Source organism: Stylophora pistillata, chromosome 9, assembly GCF_964205215.1.
Source record: "Stylophora pistillata chromosome 9, jaStyPist1.2, whole genome shotgun sequence".
In the NCBI taxonomy this organism is placed as follows: domain Eukaryota; kingdom Metazoa; phylum Cnidaria; class Anthozoa; order Scleractinia; family Pocilloporidae; genus Stylophora; species Stylophora pistillata.
The window spans coordinates 10,453,820-10,469,920 of record NC_142527.1 but is presented as its reverse complement, the minus strand read 5'-3'; the positions used below and the strand labels follow the sequence as shown (position 1 = coordinate 10,469,920).

General features: G+C 39.3%; 1 protein-coding gene, 2 long non-coding RNA genes and 1 pseudogene across 4 annotated transcripts in view; 3 read left to right on the top strand and 1 right to left on the bottom strand.

Moving 5' to 3' along the window:
* Window positions 1–16,101, top strand: part of LOC148723231 (uncharacterized) — an 87,930-nt pseudogene that overhangs the window by 24,464 nt on the left and 47,365 nt on the right. The window lies entirely within an intron of this gene.
* On the top strand, window positions 1,809–2,317 carry LOC148723236 (uncharacterized). The gene is made up of 2 exons (XR_015991904.1): window positions 1,809–1,999; window positions 2,039–2,317. It is a non-coding gene; the product is annotated as an uncharacterized LOC148723236 (long non-coding RNA).
* Window positions 5,341–10,949, bottom strand: LOC111337638 (uncharacterized). Its single transcript, XM_022943974.2, has 6 exons — window positions 10,779–10,949; window positions 8,895–9,856; window positions 7,937–8,432; window positions 7,471–7,664; window positions 7,022–7,366; window positions 5,341–6,732 (listed from the first exon to the last, which is right to left on the bottom strand). Exons 2-6 carry the CDS (start codon window positions 9,842–9,844, stop codon window positions 6,285–6,287), a joined length of 2,433 nt encoding a protein of 810 aa, XP_022799709.2. The 5' UTR covers window positions 9,845–9,856; window positions 10,779–10,949; the 3' UTR covers window positions 5,341–6,284.
* On the top strand, window positions 11,107–13,470 carry LOC148723235 (uncharacterized). The gene is made up of 2 exons (XR_015991905.1): window positions 11,107–11,414; window positions 11,882–13,470. It is a non-coding gene; the product is annotated as an uncharacterized LOC148723235 (long non-coding RNA).

The following is a 16,101-nucleotide window of genomic DNA, read 5'->3' as shown; positions in this document are numbered from 1 at the left end:
TTTCTGAGAACATGGTCCAGCCCCGTTGTGTGTACAAGTATGAACTTCACTTCCCTAATCTTGATTGGCCTGCCACGTGGCGTACCCTGTCTATGTTCGACCTGGATCGTCGTGTCACCGACCTTAACTGGAAGATTGCGCATGGCGTTCTGTACACCGCTCGGCGCCTCTCTCTTTTTGGTTTGTCGGTTTCTCCGTTCTGTTTTTGCGGTCCCCAGGTTGAGTCACTTGAGCATCTGTTTTACCATTGTCCGCTTGCTCAGAGTGTTCTCTCCTGGGTCCAGTCTTTGTTGTTCGTTTTCTCCCCTATGAGTCCTGTCATTCTTTTACGTCATGTTCTTTTCGGGTTTAAGACGAGTGAATTGATTTCTGTCCCTTGGGGTTTCGTCTACCTTCTTAATGTTTCTAAGTACTGTATTTGGTTGTGTAGGAACGATTACCGGTTCCGTAATGTTCGTCCTGGTGCCGTTGCGGTGATTGCGTCCATTAAAGCCCGCTTGAAGTTTTATCTACCTCTAGCCTTCAGGCGGTGCAAATCTAGCAGACGTCGTCGCTTCTTCCACAGACAGTGGTGCGCTCGTGGCGTTATTGCTTCTGTCTCAGGCAACTCTCTGGTCTTCAATCTTTAGTTCTCCCCCTTCTCCCCCGTGTGTTCCTGTGTCCGTCATGTTGCCTTTTGTGCTGGGTCTCCTTCATTGGTGTACTGCACAGGGGTTTTGTTCCGTTTCAGTCCTGTTGTGTCTGTCATGTAGCCACTTGTGCTGGGTCTCCTTCATTGGTGTACTGCACAGTGGTTCTGTTCTATTCATGTTTTGTCCATGTTTTTGTTTGCTTTTGTCCCTACTGTGGTAGGTAAGTGTGTCAGCGGGTATGCGTGAGTGTGGTATTTTGGTGCTTTGACTAACCATTATCACTAATCTGAGCATGGGAGTTTAATCTTTGAAAGTGTGTGATTAACCTGGGAGGTGGGGTTCGATCCCCCAGCGAGTTTGGCGTCCTGGTGGGCCCTCCGTTTATGGCGGTCCCAACCCTCAAGCCCTTGCACTCTGGCGGCGGGTTTGGATTAGACATTTAGGTCGGCAGGCATTGCACCGCCCTCACGGGAGCCTGGCCGTCCGCCTTAAACATAAAAAAAAACTGCACTGATGAGGCCCAGAAGGCCGAAACAGTACTGTCTGCAGTTAGATATAGCTCTTTGGCATACAAAGCTTTGCTTTCATGTCCAAATTGAGCACTCTAACTAGGATGAGTCATTGCTCTGCAATTGCGCATGCTCGCTAGTGTACTCTAGTTTGAGTACTCTGGCATGGCTTAGACGATACCACAAAGGTTGGATCGTTTGGGGTGACCATATTGGTTCTCCTCCATCCTAGCATTAGCACTGCACTGATGAGGCCCAGAAGGCCGAAACAGTACTGTCTGCAGTTATATATATATATATATATATAACCTAGGTGTGTGTGTGTGTTTGCCTGAAAGAAATATTGTGTTTAAATAATAAAAAAAAGAACTTTACATGGTTGCTCGTAGATATGAAGTTTCTCATCTCGTATTCAACTCGATAACTCACTCGTTCGTTGCGCTTACTCGTGAGCTATTGGGTTGAGCACAACAGGAAAAATTTCATATGTACGCGCGTCCATGTATTATTCTCAATTAAACAATATATTAGCGTTTTTATTGACAAACCCATGCTTGAATTTCTTTAAACAGGAAGGTATACGAAAGGTTTGGCGTGGTGACATCATTTGCAGGAACTTAAAGAACAGATGGATGGTCTTTGAAAGTATTCTCTTCAAACGGTACCAAACTTATTACCTAACTCAAGAGTTAACGATTTTTCAGTTACCTGGAGGGCTTGGCTCGGAGGATATCGCTAATTAAATTATATGAATTTTTCGGTGTCTGCAAAGAAACTGACATTCCCAATAATTTCTTCAGCTAATTCTCTAATTGAAAGTTCGAAAGGCAGCTCATCCTATTAATAAACTTAGGGCAGGTTGAAAGGCAGCTCATCCTATTAATAAACTTAGGGCAGGTTGACAGGAAGACAGCCTATAGAAGCTGTTAAACGTCTATATGTGACAAACGGTGGATACAAGTAAAACAGGCCAAAACGCAACCGTGACCAATTCCCTCTCAAAAATATGAAAACAAAGAGGTGTACACTACAATACCAAATGCTTTAAGTTGCTATCGAACCACTAATAGTATGGTCCGGAATGAGACAAGTTGCTTAGTTACACTTCCCGACCTCACCTGTTATTTTACAACCTTGGTTGTGCGTGTGGTTTTGAATTAAACCTGCGACCTATCACTCACGGTTAACATGGCACAGCTAAACAGGCGGAGGTTGAGCACGTGAGAACATTATTCTACGACCTAAATGAGTTAAAAAATATATCTTTAGCAGATCACAAAAAATACAAAATGAAATTTGGCATCTTCCCTGTTTCGGCTTTGGCTTTTAAGAATTGCCTTCCAGGTCAGAAGGAGCTGTTGAATAGAAGCCGCTTTCACTCGAAAGACCCGATACGGACGGACACGTCATACATTATTTGCTTTTGTCTCCCTCATAAACAGTGTCGGGGTCTAGTATCGTCAAAAGCAGCCCGTCCTCTGCCACTACTTTCATCACCTGTGCCACATCTACCGCCACCACACCATCTACCTCATCCACAATTGATATACATCGCCAAAAATGTTACAAGTGGGCCAATGGCTATTACTTTTCTGGTCAACATACAAAAATGAAAGCTGCCTGCATCGATGGGTACTGCGTCTGCACTGGCCAAGACTATGATTATCATACTTGTTTGCGTAAGATACTCTTTGCCGTTTCTGTTTACCATGAGGATTTAAACGTGGATAGCATATGCCAAATCGTGATAACGTCCAAACTACTTGATTTCAAATAATCTTATGAAGAGGGGGGATTCAGGTCTCAAGTAGCCTAACATCGCTAATTAATGTTATCGTTTTAGAATAAACGTATTGATACTAAATGATAACAAAGCAGACTGGAATGTTCAGTACCTTTATTAACTAACGTCAACTGTCTTGCTATTGTTGTGAAAACCCTTTTGTTTCGCCATGTCTTGCCGGGACTTTATTTCGATACCAACATGCGGTTTCGTCCTTTTTGTTCTTATGAATATATCCTCAGCTGATACAAAAGATTGCAAAATATCAGTGGATGCTAACACAGCCCTCGGAAAACCTCGTTATAACAACCAGCTGCAGAAGCCTACCTACAGCTGCACGCCTGGCAGCAGCAGCTCCAGTCAGTATGAAGTGCACGTATTGTCTGTTTACGAGGTCATCAGCAGACGCCCCCCGACCGCTGGTGACGCTACTGTTAACATTTTCAGTGGTGGAAGGTCAGACAGACCTCTTGTACTTGTACTTGCAAGCTACGAGCCTGTTAATTGGATCCTCAAGTTACCAGCTGACATCACAATAAGTAGGGTAGTACTGGTAAGTACGCAACAGAGACTACTGCCACCCCGTCAACTTTTTTGTTAGAACTTTGATGTCCTCGACTTAGAGATCAATACCTACAGAATGACCGTGAAATGCCTGGAAAACTATTCTTCGGATACTCTTCGCTAGTAGTCGTCTCGTCAAGCTGTAAATTGATCATGAAAGTGTTTTTTTGAGGAAAAACTCCAAGAGCTGATTTGAATATGATATACAAACTGAAAAAAGGACAGGGGAGTCACTTTATACCTTTGTTCCTTTTTTTTTTTTTTTTTTTGAGGTCGCTTACTATGTGGATAAAAGTTCAGTAAGTGGAGATGTGAACCAAGTACATGCGATTGAACGAAAGAGTTACCTCAGCTCATGGCCAACAGGATATGGCAGTGATTCAGGCGGTGGAGATACAGTAATGCTTCTCAAGTAAGAAAACAGACAAGTGCATGATGCGTGTAATATGCCCCCCCTTTCCACACCCCCGAACACTGATATATAGAGAATCGAAAATGGTGAAACATGTCCTTTAAGCAAGTGTAAAATGACACAAAGAAGTACAGTCTGATTTCTATTGGCTGGACCACTAAAGAAATTATAAAAAATGTCTTTTTATCAACATATATCTTCAGTTCAAAAAGGAGGAGTTTGTGTGACATCTCCTAACCTCTTTAGTTCCTTCGTCCTTATAAATTTCGGACACTTTTCCTTGGAATGTGACTGACTGACGAGAACCGATCGAAAATATTGTCTTGTTGATCCATTGACTCGCTACAAGTTGATAAAAAGATTAAATTGACAAGCTCATGCTTGGATTTCTTTTGATAGGAAGATATACGAAAGGTTTGGTGTGGCGACGTCATTTACAGGCACTTACAAAGCAGATGAATGGTCGCTGAATTTAACTTCTCAAAGCCATAACAAAAAGACGAAATCCCCTTGTCAAGAGGTTAGTTCTCGTAAGGCGAAAATTAGTTTTAAATTAATGTTAACATTATCGGTTTATAACTTTAGTGATCTAGAGCAAGACTCATCATTATTTTCATAATCACCATTAGCATTATCACCATTAGCATTGTATTTCGCCGGGGTGGGGGAAGGCTAGAGGAATTTTTTGGTTGTCATGATAAAACTCGTCTGATTTCCACTTAAGTTTCTGCAATATTCTTATGACAGTCTATTTTCTATATTCCCCCTTTACACTCTGTTGACCATGACTGATCTCTCCTAACTTATTTTTGAATAAAATATCCACACTCCCGCGGTACTAAACATGCGTAGGAAAATATATATTATAGAACAAAAATTTACAAATAAATTCACAAAGAGATAAAAATATTTGCCTTAAAAGTGCATAGCTGTACAGGTAAGAAACGAGAACGAAGACGATGCTTCTTAAAAAGTGAACACATACTGATTGACCCACAGGACTAAATTTCTACACAAAACCTGACAACTATCACTCGACATAAATTACGTAACATTACGCAACGGCACAAAATTCAACCACAACTACAATACAACTAATTAAACGTACAAACATTCACAGTAAATTAACACGTAAATGCAACACAAACAGGAAACGGTATGACAATAAGTTTCGCGATTACAAACCAAGTGATCCCCCCCTTAAATATACTGATACCTTCACTAAATTCGTCATTCGCTCTGACGAAGGGCTAACGCCCTTGGTCAGAGCGAATGACGAATGGCGAATCATATATATTTAACAACTATTCCATTCGCACTTGTTGGATATGAGATGATAGATAGCCAACTCGGCGCTACGCGCCTCGTTGGCTAGTATCATCTCATATCCAAGAAGCGCGAGTGCAATAATTGTTTTATTTAAAAGCAACGCCCCCAAGATATTAGACAAAATTTCTTGACTTTTTTTTGTAAGAAGAAACCGGATGTGACAATGTACGGATATTAGGTTATGGTATATTGGCTCATATACCATAATAGCTAAGCCAATAAAATGTCTTGAATCGCATTATCCAATGATCCAGTTTTTAATAAATAGAATATACATATTCTGTATACGAGGGAAACCCTGATTCAGATTTTAATAAGAAAGATTTAGCTAATACCTTCACTAAATACGTCATTCGCTCTGACCAAGGGTGTTAGCCCTCAAGGAAAATTTTCTTTTAAAACATTTATTATATTTAAGTATAAATATATATATATATATATATATATGAAAAATTTATTGAGTAAAAAGTGAGGCCTTAAATGCATTAAATATTGTTAACGTAAGAGTAAAATAGAATGATATAAGAATGAATTTAACATCCAGAAGAAAATGTAGAAAATTGAAAAATCTGATTTACAACCAGTTAAATATGGCCGGAGATTTGGTCAGCAATGGTGTCATAATTCAATAAATAAAATTCAATAAATATGTTTGCATTTTCATAAACAATGTTCCTCGCAGTGTAGATTTAATCGTCATCTGTTTAACGTTTAGATGGAATAGATAGATAGATATTTTAGCAACATAAATTTTTGTTATAGTAATCATCAATATCATTTGAACTCGGTATATTAACTCTGTTAAACGTTTAGATATGAATAAATAGATAAATAGATATTTTAGCAACATGAATTTTTGTTATAGTAATCATCAATATCATTTGAACTCGCTATATGGAAAAACGATTCTCGTGCCTTTACTAAAATACTTCAAGGTAATTCAGTGCTCGCTTTAAATTCCTCCCGGCACATGCACTGTACAATTTCACGTTATTAATCTCTTACAGCTACATTGTTCCTGTTTAAATTTACAGTTCGCTCTCGTCGATCAGAGTTCAAACTCCCATTCCAAATTGATTCTGACCTTTAATTTCTCCTTGCCGAGCAGTGCCCAGAAACTCAGCGGCCTCAGCTTCAACGCATGCGTTATACCCTTCCGAGTGATAGGCAGCAAACATGCGTGGAGTGAAAAACTGATTGGCCGTGGTGTGTTGAGGGAATGTGCCACACATCATCTTTGACAGCCTTTGAAGAGAGTCGCTATGGCAACATTCACAGCAGCAAAAGGTCAATTTGTCTGCTTCTTTTGCATCCAGTTGTGGACCCAGTCCCCACTCACCTGCTTCTAAGTCAACGTCACGCAGCGATTCTTTCCATGTCACGCATTCTTGTCTTTTGAGTCCCTTGTCAGGATGTCTTGGAGAGACTAACAGAATTTCTCCCTCACCGACTTTTCTTGCCTCTTCAAGAACTGTTTCGTTTTCAAAGTAATGGACCTTAAACCTACAACATAGCGACATAATTATTCTCTGACGCATTTATGATACAGATTATGATAATGTGAGTGCCACTAATAATTGCTTGACTTCCAAAATCGAATGAATCATAATGTGATTTTTTCAAAATTATAAAAGATTTAAATACAAAGGACTAGACGTTTCTTTTATAAAAGTGAAATTTGCTTATGAAGTTTGTTTTGTTCGTAGGTTTATAAAATAAAATGATTTTGATTTTCTTGAAAAAACATCAGTTTTTACCGATATGGCGAATTGGTGTTTAATAAGTTGCTGACCTGTAACTTCTTGGCTGGTGTCCCAGAGGCTTGTTGACAAACTTATTTTTCAGGTCCTCTATGACGTCACGGCCATCCAAACCAATGAAGGAGCAATCCAGTTTTTGACGTGCTAAAGACAGGGCTGTTAGTAAGGAGTCTCCCCATTCTTGGTCAGACTCTTTATGGCCTCCGTCTACCACAACGATTTTCTTTAAGCGTTTCTTCAATAGCGGAAGTATGGCAAGATTTTCAATATGGCCGCCATCACTGAGTCGCAGAATAGCGGGCGGGGAAGGACCAACATTCGTCACAAAAAACATTTGTCTTAAAAACCGAACGAAACCCACGTGGACAATGAACCATCTGGAAAAGAAGAGAGAAGAATATCAATTGAAAAAAAGGTGAAACCAAGCGATCCTACCATGGATTAAACAAACCATAATTCAACCGAACTTAATTACTCTTACCTCGTTATTTTCTCTACATGTCCGGGATTTTCATCCCCAGTCCTCTGGACGGATATAATACTTAACACCAACAGCAAAACCCAAAATATTGCAACACCAATTTCGACCCACTTCTCGTCTCCTCCAGCGAAGTAAACAACTGGAAAGGTTACCAGGGGAAGGACACGAATCACCTCCACAATTAAGGGAAGTATCTGTTTTGAAAAAAGTAAGGTATGAATTGCCAGACAAATAAACCTTAGATCTTAGTGAACATCTAAGAAACTCTCATATTGTCAAAGCCATTATCATGTCCTACACTCTAAATTCTACGCTCTAAGATGGGATTTAGAATGTTAGGGCTCTGAGCAACTTTTAAGACAGGTTACTCACAGAAAAAAATAAAGAAAGTTTCGAGATCAGTTTCATTTCATGTAAAATAGACTGAAACAAAAGAAACCGATAAAAATTACTTTCTTTTCCTTACCTTAAAAAGGCAAGATTCTCTTTGCAGAGAGTGGAGATCAGACACCAAAGAAGAACCCATCCCCAGTCCGAGCACGGTTTGCAGCTGTTTAAAACCTTCCGTGGACTTATCGTATGATCCCATGTTACTAGCAACGGCAGCGGCTGAGGTTGCCATGGCAACTGACAGGTCAATATCAGATGGACTAAGTTTGTCCTCAAACTGTTGCTTGCTCTGATCCAGGCGCTCTATTCCTGTGGGTGACATGATCAGTAGCTCGTAAGCGTCCTTATCTGACTTGTTTGTTTTCCATTCATTGACCACGATGTTTGATAAGTATTCGGGCTTCAATCCTTCCAAGTCCCCGAGATTCAGGGGTCCAGGTTCATCATCTTTAAGTCGCTTGTGCTTTGTGTCTGAACTGCATGTCACAAGAAAGATGTCCTCAATCCCGATGCCGAGACATCCGGTCTTACCAACACTGGCTTTTGTGTAAAAGGCCTTCTGAAGCCTCCATCTGAAAGTTACGTTGTACGTGTTACTCTCTCGGTCGAGAATACGCAAAAAAAGGGGTTCAAGGCTATTCTGCTTCTCCCCTTTACAATGATTCGATTCCCTATATGGGGTAACGTATGGGCTACCTCAGAGTTCAAATTATTTTGCATCTCTTCTTTAAGAACTCTTCTCCTTTCTCTGTGATCTCAGGTTTATTCTTTTCACAAAAATTAGTGTTTTAGATTCATAGATCTAGCCAACAATGTGCAAAGAACTTTCTCATGAGTGTGTTCTTATTTCCAATTTCTTTAAAATCATTGTCGTCTGTTGACGTTTACAAAGAAGAAAAAACATTTCAAATGATTAAAGTACAAGACACTTCATTGTTTGCTGGTCTTAAGCCTTTGGCACAAACCATAAACCGAAATTGACAATTTTCTCAAGTATTATTACATACCTGCTTGAATTATTATGTCAGACTCACCTGTTAAACACGTAAATGAGTCGTTGTTGAAGAGCTCCCAGCATCGGCACAATCCATTGAACGATTCCAGAAGCAAAAAGAAGTCGATAGAACAAGTCATCTGAGTACTGGACACTAAGAAGGGATACCTTATACACCTTCCAATATATCACATACGAGTACAAATAGACAATCACGAAAAACGAAGATCTATGTCTAAGAACGGGAAAAAATATCCATATCCAAACGCTAAACGCAAAGATAAGAAACTTCAACCAAAAGATGAGCCCATCAAGATAGGAGAAAATGAAGTACGGATTGAAAGTGAAAGCAAACCCAAGACCACAAAACACTGATATGAAATACAATATGGAGTGAAATCTTTCAGTTTTCTTAGAGAAGAGGTAGAAAAGAACAAACAAGACCAAAAAGGTGCAAAACAAAGTGATGCGCCGATGTGCAGCTGGACCAATTTGGAGTTTGCACTGGGTAAGCGAGCTGGCCGAATTACCCTGAATACTTGTCATGCCATTAATGTTTGGTAAGTCTGAACCATCTGAACATTCATCCTTAGCCCGCAACAGGTCTCCGTAAGTCAAATCGATAATGTAAGCCAGCGGCAACACGTAGGACCCCCAGACAATTGTGGGCATTATCACTGCAGTGAATAATATCAAGGAAAGTATTATGATGGTTTGTAAGATTCCTTGCAAAGGTTTCTGCCAGTTGCACATCAATCCAGCTCTCTCTCTCATGTGATCGAAGAACTCCTGATGCCATTTTGCATCGTCTTTCTTTCCATGTCTGTATTTCCAGTCCAGGTAGGCCGTGCCTGTGTAACCTCCCCCTGACACACAACTTAAGTAGTCGATCTTGGCCTTGCGCTGTAAGAGCCTGCGCAGAACTCCAGAACATAGCGCCGCTGACCTAATACCACCTCCAGAGAAAGCAAGGCCAGTTTCCTCAGCCATGGACTCTTTGAGCTGTTAGTTAATTACAGATTAGAAAAGCAAGTTCGTAATGTGTATCACTCACTTGATATATTTTACACTCAATTTACATCACTAGAACTTAACTCAGTTATTTCCGGTGAATTTTTTGTAAACTTTACATTTAAGGTAATGCGAACCTCTGAGTGAGTTGTATATATCTGGTTACTCCATCCCACTCTTTTATATCGATAAACTGATTGATGAGTGATTGAGTGGTAATGGATTGGTCGCACAGTCAGAATAAAGTTACAGTGAACAAGGATTTGCTGTTCTCTTTAAATTTGGTTTTTAGCAAATACTGTTTAAAATCTTGGTCCATTGAGAGAGAAGACTCTTCCGCCTGCCATTCCCTACAGCTCTCGCTTGCGTGTGGTATTCACAGTTAAAACTTTGCTTTGGCAGCTTAGATACTACTGGTTAGTTACCGAATAAGAAATTTCGATGACACTTTAGAATGATCTGGGGTTCAATAGCCATTGAGAATGATTGCAGTATTATGTTTTACAAGAGGTGTGCAAGATATCGAGAAATTCCAGCTTTTAAACATAAAATTAGCACTTGAAATTTATATCGCAGATTTTTGCTCAAATCGGACTCAGTGGTGAAAACAAATCACGTTCAAGAGTTTTGTTATAATTTTGATTAATTCGTAATCTTGAAGCCAATGTCAATCATGGATTCGATGCTGCCCATACTTTTAGTATTATTGAACCATAAGTCGCGTATATATACTGATAAAGCAAGTACAGCCAAACCTTGACACGTTTAAGTTAACGTTAAATAAAAGTGAACTGATAATGCTAAACCAAACTAACAATGTAGTTTACTTTGATGAAATGGCGCTTTTAGAAAAAGAAAGTTTAACTGGAAAACAAATGTAAGGGACAGAAGTGTAAGTGAAGACTGTTCGTACCTCTTGATGTAGATAACTTCCACTCCTGATCTTATTATGACTTGAAACACTTCTCGTTGATTTACTCTCCTCTCAGATTAGCTGACTTCCTTTTTCTTTTTTCTTTTTTTGTTAATTGATAATGTTTCGATGTTTGCATTTATATAATAACTTGATGACCACGTGAATATTGTTTCTTTCCGTGTTCGCAACTTCCGCAGAAACTCACAAAGTTGTCATGTCATCACGTACACATCAAAGCCTATTGTTTTATTGAAGGGTGCTGTTGAGTCCATCGTCACGATGTCGCTCGATGGCTTTTTTTGTTCGAGTGCACAGTTTCTTCAAAGATCCTTTACCTGTAACTGTCATTTCAGTGCTAAAATTTCTCCCAACGACTGCAAGAATGAGCTACGTTTTCGGCGCAAGCTCAGTCTTTGCTTGTAGATTCGACCGCAACCGTTTCAGCGGATTACTTTTTTTTTCCGGGAACTGAACTTTCACAAACATGACTGATAGGTTTACGTTATCTATACATGCGGTTTTTAAGACATCACAATGAGACTGGAATCGACAATGTAAACACGCTTTAGAGCAGCAAAACCTATAGAAGATATCATGAAATCACTGTAAAAGCGAAGAGGAGCTCGAGAGACGGTATGGATTTGAAAACATGAGGGTTTCAACTTTTTTCGGGTACATTTAGCTGTTAAAATTTCATTAGAACCATTCGGCTTAGTTTACGAGAAAGTTCCAAGAATTATTTAACAGACTTTCTTAGAGTTTCCTGCCTAAACTCACGTCAATAAAGAGAGGTGTACTACTCAAACGTCGAACAGTTTGGCACAGTCTTGAGAAACAGATTCAAAACTTAGAAAATTCACGAAACTTGCACTTTAAATCTCATTGTACATTTACAACGGGTACATTCGACTGTTAAATTCATCAAACTTGTTACGCCAAGTCTACATGAAAATGCAGAAAATGATGTTAAAGACTTCATCAGAACTTCCTGTGTAAACTAACGTCAATACTCAGTGAGGTATATCACTCAAACGTCGATCACTTCGATTTAGTCTTGATAACAGATCACGCTTTAATTTTCAAACTATTCTCATGAACAGGTTGGCTGTCGATAGAGATAAGGGAAAATAAAGCAAACAAAAAACTACTGAAAAACAAGCAGACAAAAGAGGAGAGGAGAGAAGCGGAGGAGAGAAGATTCTCGTAAAAGGCGAGACGAGGGGGAAACGTCAGGGATATCTCTTCCTTTGATGGTTTCACTTCGCCTCTGTATTTCTCGCACCCAACTTTTTATTTCCCCCCTTACGTGAAGAAATCCTTAGGTGGGGTGCAAATGACGTCGACTGGCCTTACGTCCACAATCTAACCAGTATCGAGAAGACATATGAACGGTTGCGTTTGTTGAAAAATAACGCTCAGTGACTGTGAGTACCTGATGCCCATTTAGTAGGAAAAATCTTCTCCAATCTTAATCAGACCGCATGCAGTAATGAACCAGTTTTAAGATATCGCTTGCAGTCTCCGTGGGCAATATGAAGCGAATCCTGTGTTTTGATTGGCTGCCCAAGCGGGTAAGATGGGGCCACCTTGCCCGGTCGGGATTGCCTGCTTTGTTCCCGTATTAGAAATAAAATTCCCCAAGGCAAATTTACAAAAAAGTTCGTAATATTTTGGGGTGTCGGCGATTGAGTCGTTAAAAGAGGTAAAGGATAGTCAACATAAACGGCTCTCGTAGGTTTATTGTGCTTCAAACACAGTTGGCTTTCTTTGTCGGTTCTCGAAAAGAACAGGTCATTCTTACGCAGATATGACTATTGCAATTGGTTTAAGGCCAAGAAACAGACAATTGATACTTTAGGTTGCTTATGTATGCGGTTTCTAAAACATTACAACTTAACGGGAATTAGTGATAAAAATAGCGCTCTCTGCTGCGAGGATCGTGCATCACACGTAAAAATATCATAGCGACATTATAAAATCACTGTAAGAGCGATGAAGAGAGTAGTATGGACTTGAAAAACTAAGTACAGGTTTCAAATTTTTACAGGTACATCAGAACCATTTGGTTTAATTTACGTGACAATTCACAGAATGTTGTCAAATTAAAGACTTCCCTGGAGCTTCGTGTGTAAACTCACGTCATGCGGTGTGCGACCCAAACATCAGTCACTCGAGGCCAATTTTTGGAGAAGATTCAAAATTTACACAATTCTCAACACTTGCCCTTAAATTCTCCTTGTAAATTTATATCGGGTACATTTATTTGTTTAAATTCGCCAGAATCATTCGGCTGAGTCATTCAACTAAATAAACGAGCAAAAACAGGCCATGATGTAAAGAATATAATGTGCGTATAAAGTAACGACAACGATCTGACAGATGTGCAAACCAAACGTCGATCATTCTGGCCAAGTCTTGAGCGCAATTGTAAAAATTTAGGTTTTTTTTTTTTCAATATTCGCACGTACATTCTCATTAAGGGTCTAAAAGTAATTAGTCTATAAGTTACACAAAACCCTCGTTTACAACACTGGTTTGAACGAATAATAGCGCTGGGTTCAAAACACATCAGAAATTTCTCCTTGTTTCCTCGATACTGAACTCACTAAATCCAGACTATACTCGTGTACAGGCTAGCTGTCGCTAGAGATGCGGAGCAAAAAGAAAATAAAAAAGAAATTGTAAGTCAGGCAAACAAAAAAAGTTGATGAGAGGGGAATTCTCGTAGAAAGAAAATGAGTGGGAACCAGACAAGAGCGGATACAATTCAATTTGATGGCTCTCCCGTCGCTTCTGCATTTCACGCACTCGGTTATCTATCTCCCTTGAGAAAAGGAATCCTTAAAAAAAGGTACAAATGACAGGTCTCATGTCCGTAATCTAACACAATATATCATTGGTTTGCTGAAGGGATATAATTTAAGGCGGGGAAGAGAAGAACATAGAGTATAGAGTTCTTTTTTTTTGATCCATTGTTTATGATAATTCCTGTAAATTTCCACTGAGTAGAGAATCAGCGACAATTTGGAGATCTCTTTTTTTCATTAAAGATTCATTACTTGTAAATATAACTCGGCCCAAACTCGCTCTAAATGACTGAAAAATTAATTAAGCTAAATTTTTGTTCAAGATTAGTGGAATGCGATCGCTTAAACGGGTTATTTATTTTCCCACTGAGTTGAACTTCGGTGAACGTGACCAAGAAACAAACAATAGCGCTTTATACTATTACTAAAAATAGATTTTGTTACTTGCTAACAAGACTCGGACAGACTCGGACAAACATTGCTAAAAATTAATTAAGCTAAATTTTTGTTCAAGATTAGTCGACTGCGATCGCTTAAACGGGTTATTTATTTTCCCACTGAGTCGAACTTCGGTGAACGTGACCAAGAAACAAACAATAGCGCTTTATACTATTACTAAAAATAGATTTTGTTACGTGATATTAAGACTCGCACAGACTCGGACAAACATTGCGACCAGCTTAAGGAAATTTCCCGATCCACTGAAGGCAAATCTAAGGCTAGCGCAAGTAAGTTGAGCACATGCTCCTAAGAGAAAAGCACCGAAATAAAGAGAAAATTCAGCGTCAAAGAAACAGAAACTATTTAATGACAACTGCATGAACATTAACTACATAAACTACATGAACTGACATTTCATTTTAACACAACCAGTATTGAGCGAAATATACAAAAATCCGCCGCTCGTATCTTACAAGAGAGGGCGATCGCTCAAAGACATACTCGTGAGGGCCAAACTTTGAATAGGCTATTCTAAACACGCGTTGGGGAGTCGTGTAGGCCTGTCAACCCCCTTTTTACATTGTTTACATCAGAATTTTCTAGAAAAACTTTGGCAGCAAACCATTTTCCATGATCGATTGCCGGATCAAGGGTGTGATAATTCCCGCATCTCACACAGTCTGTATAAGATCTTTTCGTTTACCGCTTAATTTTCAGCCCCTACATTTTAACCACAGTTTTAGCTGGTCTACAGTGTATTATTCCGGTTCTCTATCAAATTTGGAGCCAGGAACGCTGTCCTCTTCGGTCAGAACTGTAAGGGAATATGCGAACTACTCGCCATTTCCTTTGTGGCTCTCAAAGAAGTGGAGTTTGTTTGTCTGAGTCACGCAGGGGTCTAAAATTTCATGACGTCATTAGCATAAAGCGCTATTGATGAGATGCTACTTATGTATGCGGTTTCAAAAACATCACAACTGAACCGCAATTTAGAATGCGCAGTAAATTACATCTTAGAAGCGAAACTCTAAGGCGATATCATAAAATCACTTTAAAAGCGAAATGGAGAACGGTATGGAATTGAATAAATGTACAGGTTTTTAACTTTTTACTGGGGAAGTTTAGCTGTTAAAATCCACTCGAAGCATTCGGCTAAATTTTACGTGAAAGTTCAGAGAACAAAGTGAAAGACCTTTTTAGAGCTTTGCGTCCCATGTAAACCTACGTAATACTAAGAGAGGTATGTGTCCCAAACATCGATCAGTTTGGTGCAGTCTTGAGAACAGATTCAAATTTACTAAATGTACAATATTTGCACTTAAATTCTCATTTTACATTTACATTGCGTACATTACACTGTTAAAATCCATCAGAACGATTCAGCGAAGTTTACGTGGAATTCAGAGAATGATACATAATACATCCTTAGAGTTTCCTGTGTAAATTTTGGAATGAACTGAACTAAGTGTGTGTAAAGTCACGTCATATGACACTTCAAGATAATGGGATCACTCACGTTTTCTGGGAAACCACTCGATTTTAAATCGTCACGATTTATAAGTCACTCGATAAACGATATTGAAGCGAGACTCCTTTGTTTGTGAACAGAAACGAGACTCGTTTATAGAAATGAGACTCGTTTGTAGAAACGTCCAAATAACGCCATAGACGAATACAAATATCACGAGTTATTTGTACTCGTCTATTGTAGAGTACCTTTTAAACAGGTTTTCTCGCATCGCGCAAGCTAAGTTACGAAAAAAAAAAAAATGTGGCGGACAATTTGAATCATATTTCCGACGACCAAGAGTCAGAATGGCTGGCAAATATAGATTCAAGTTCATTAGATGAATCGAACGAAGAAAAACAGCTTGACGACCAGAAAATTTCTTCATTTAATGAAGTAAATAGAAACAGCAACACAACAACGCGCCAATTCCTTTCCGCTTCGCATTCTTCTGTCACGCACTCCCCGTAAATAAATACCCACGAAATTCGCCCGCACTGAGATAACAGTTTGGCGTGTTGGATAAGATTTTGACGAGCCCGTAGGGCGAGTCAAAATACGGCAC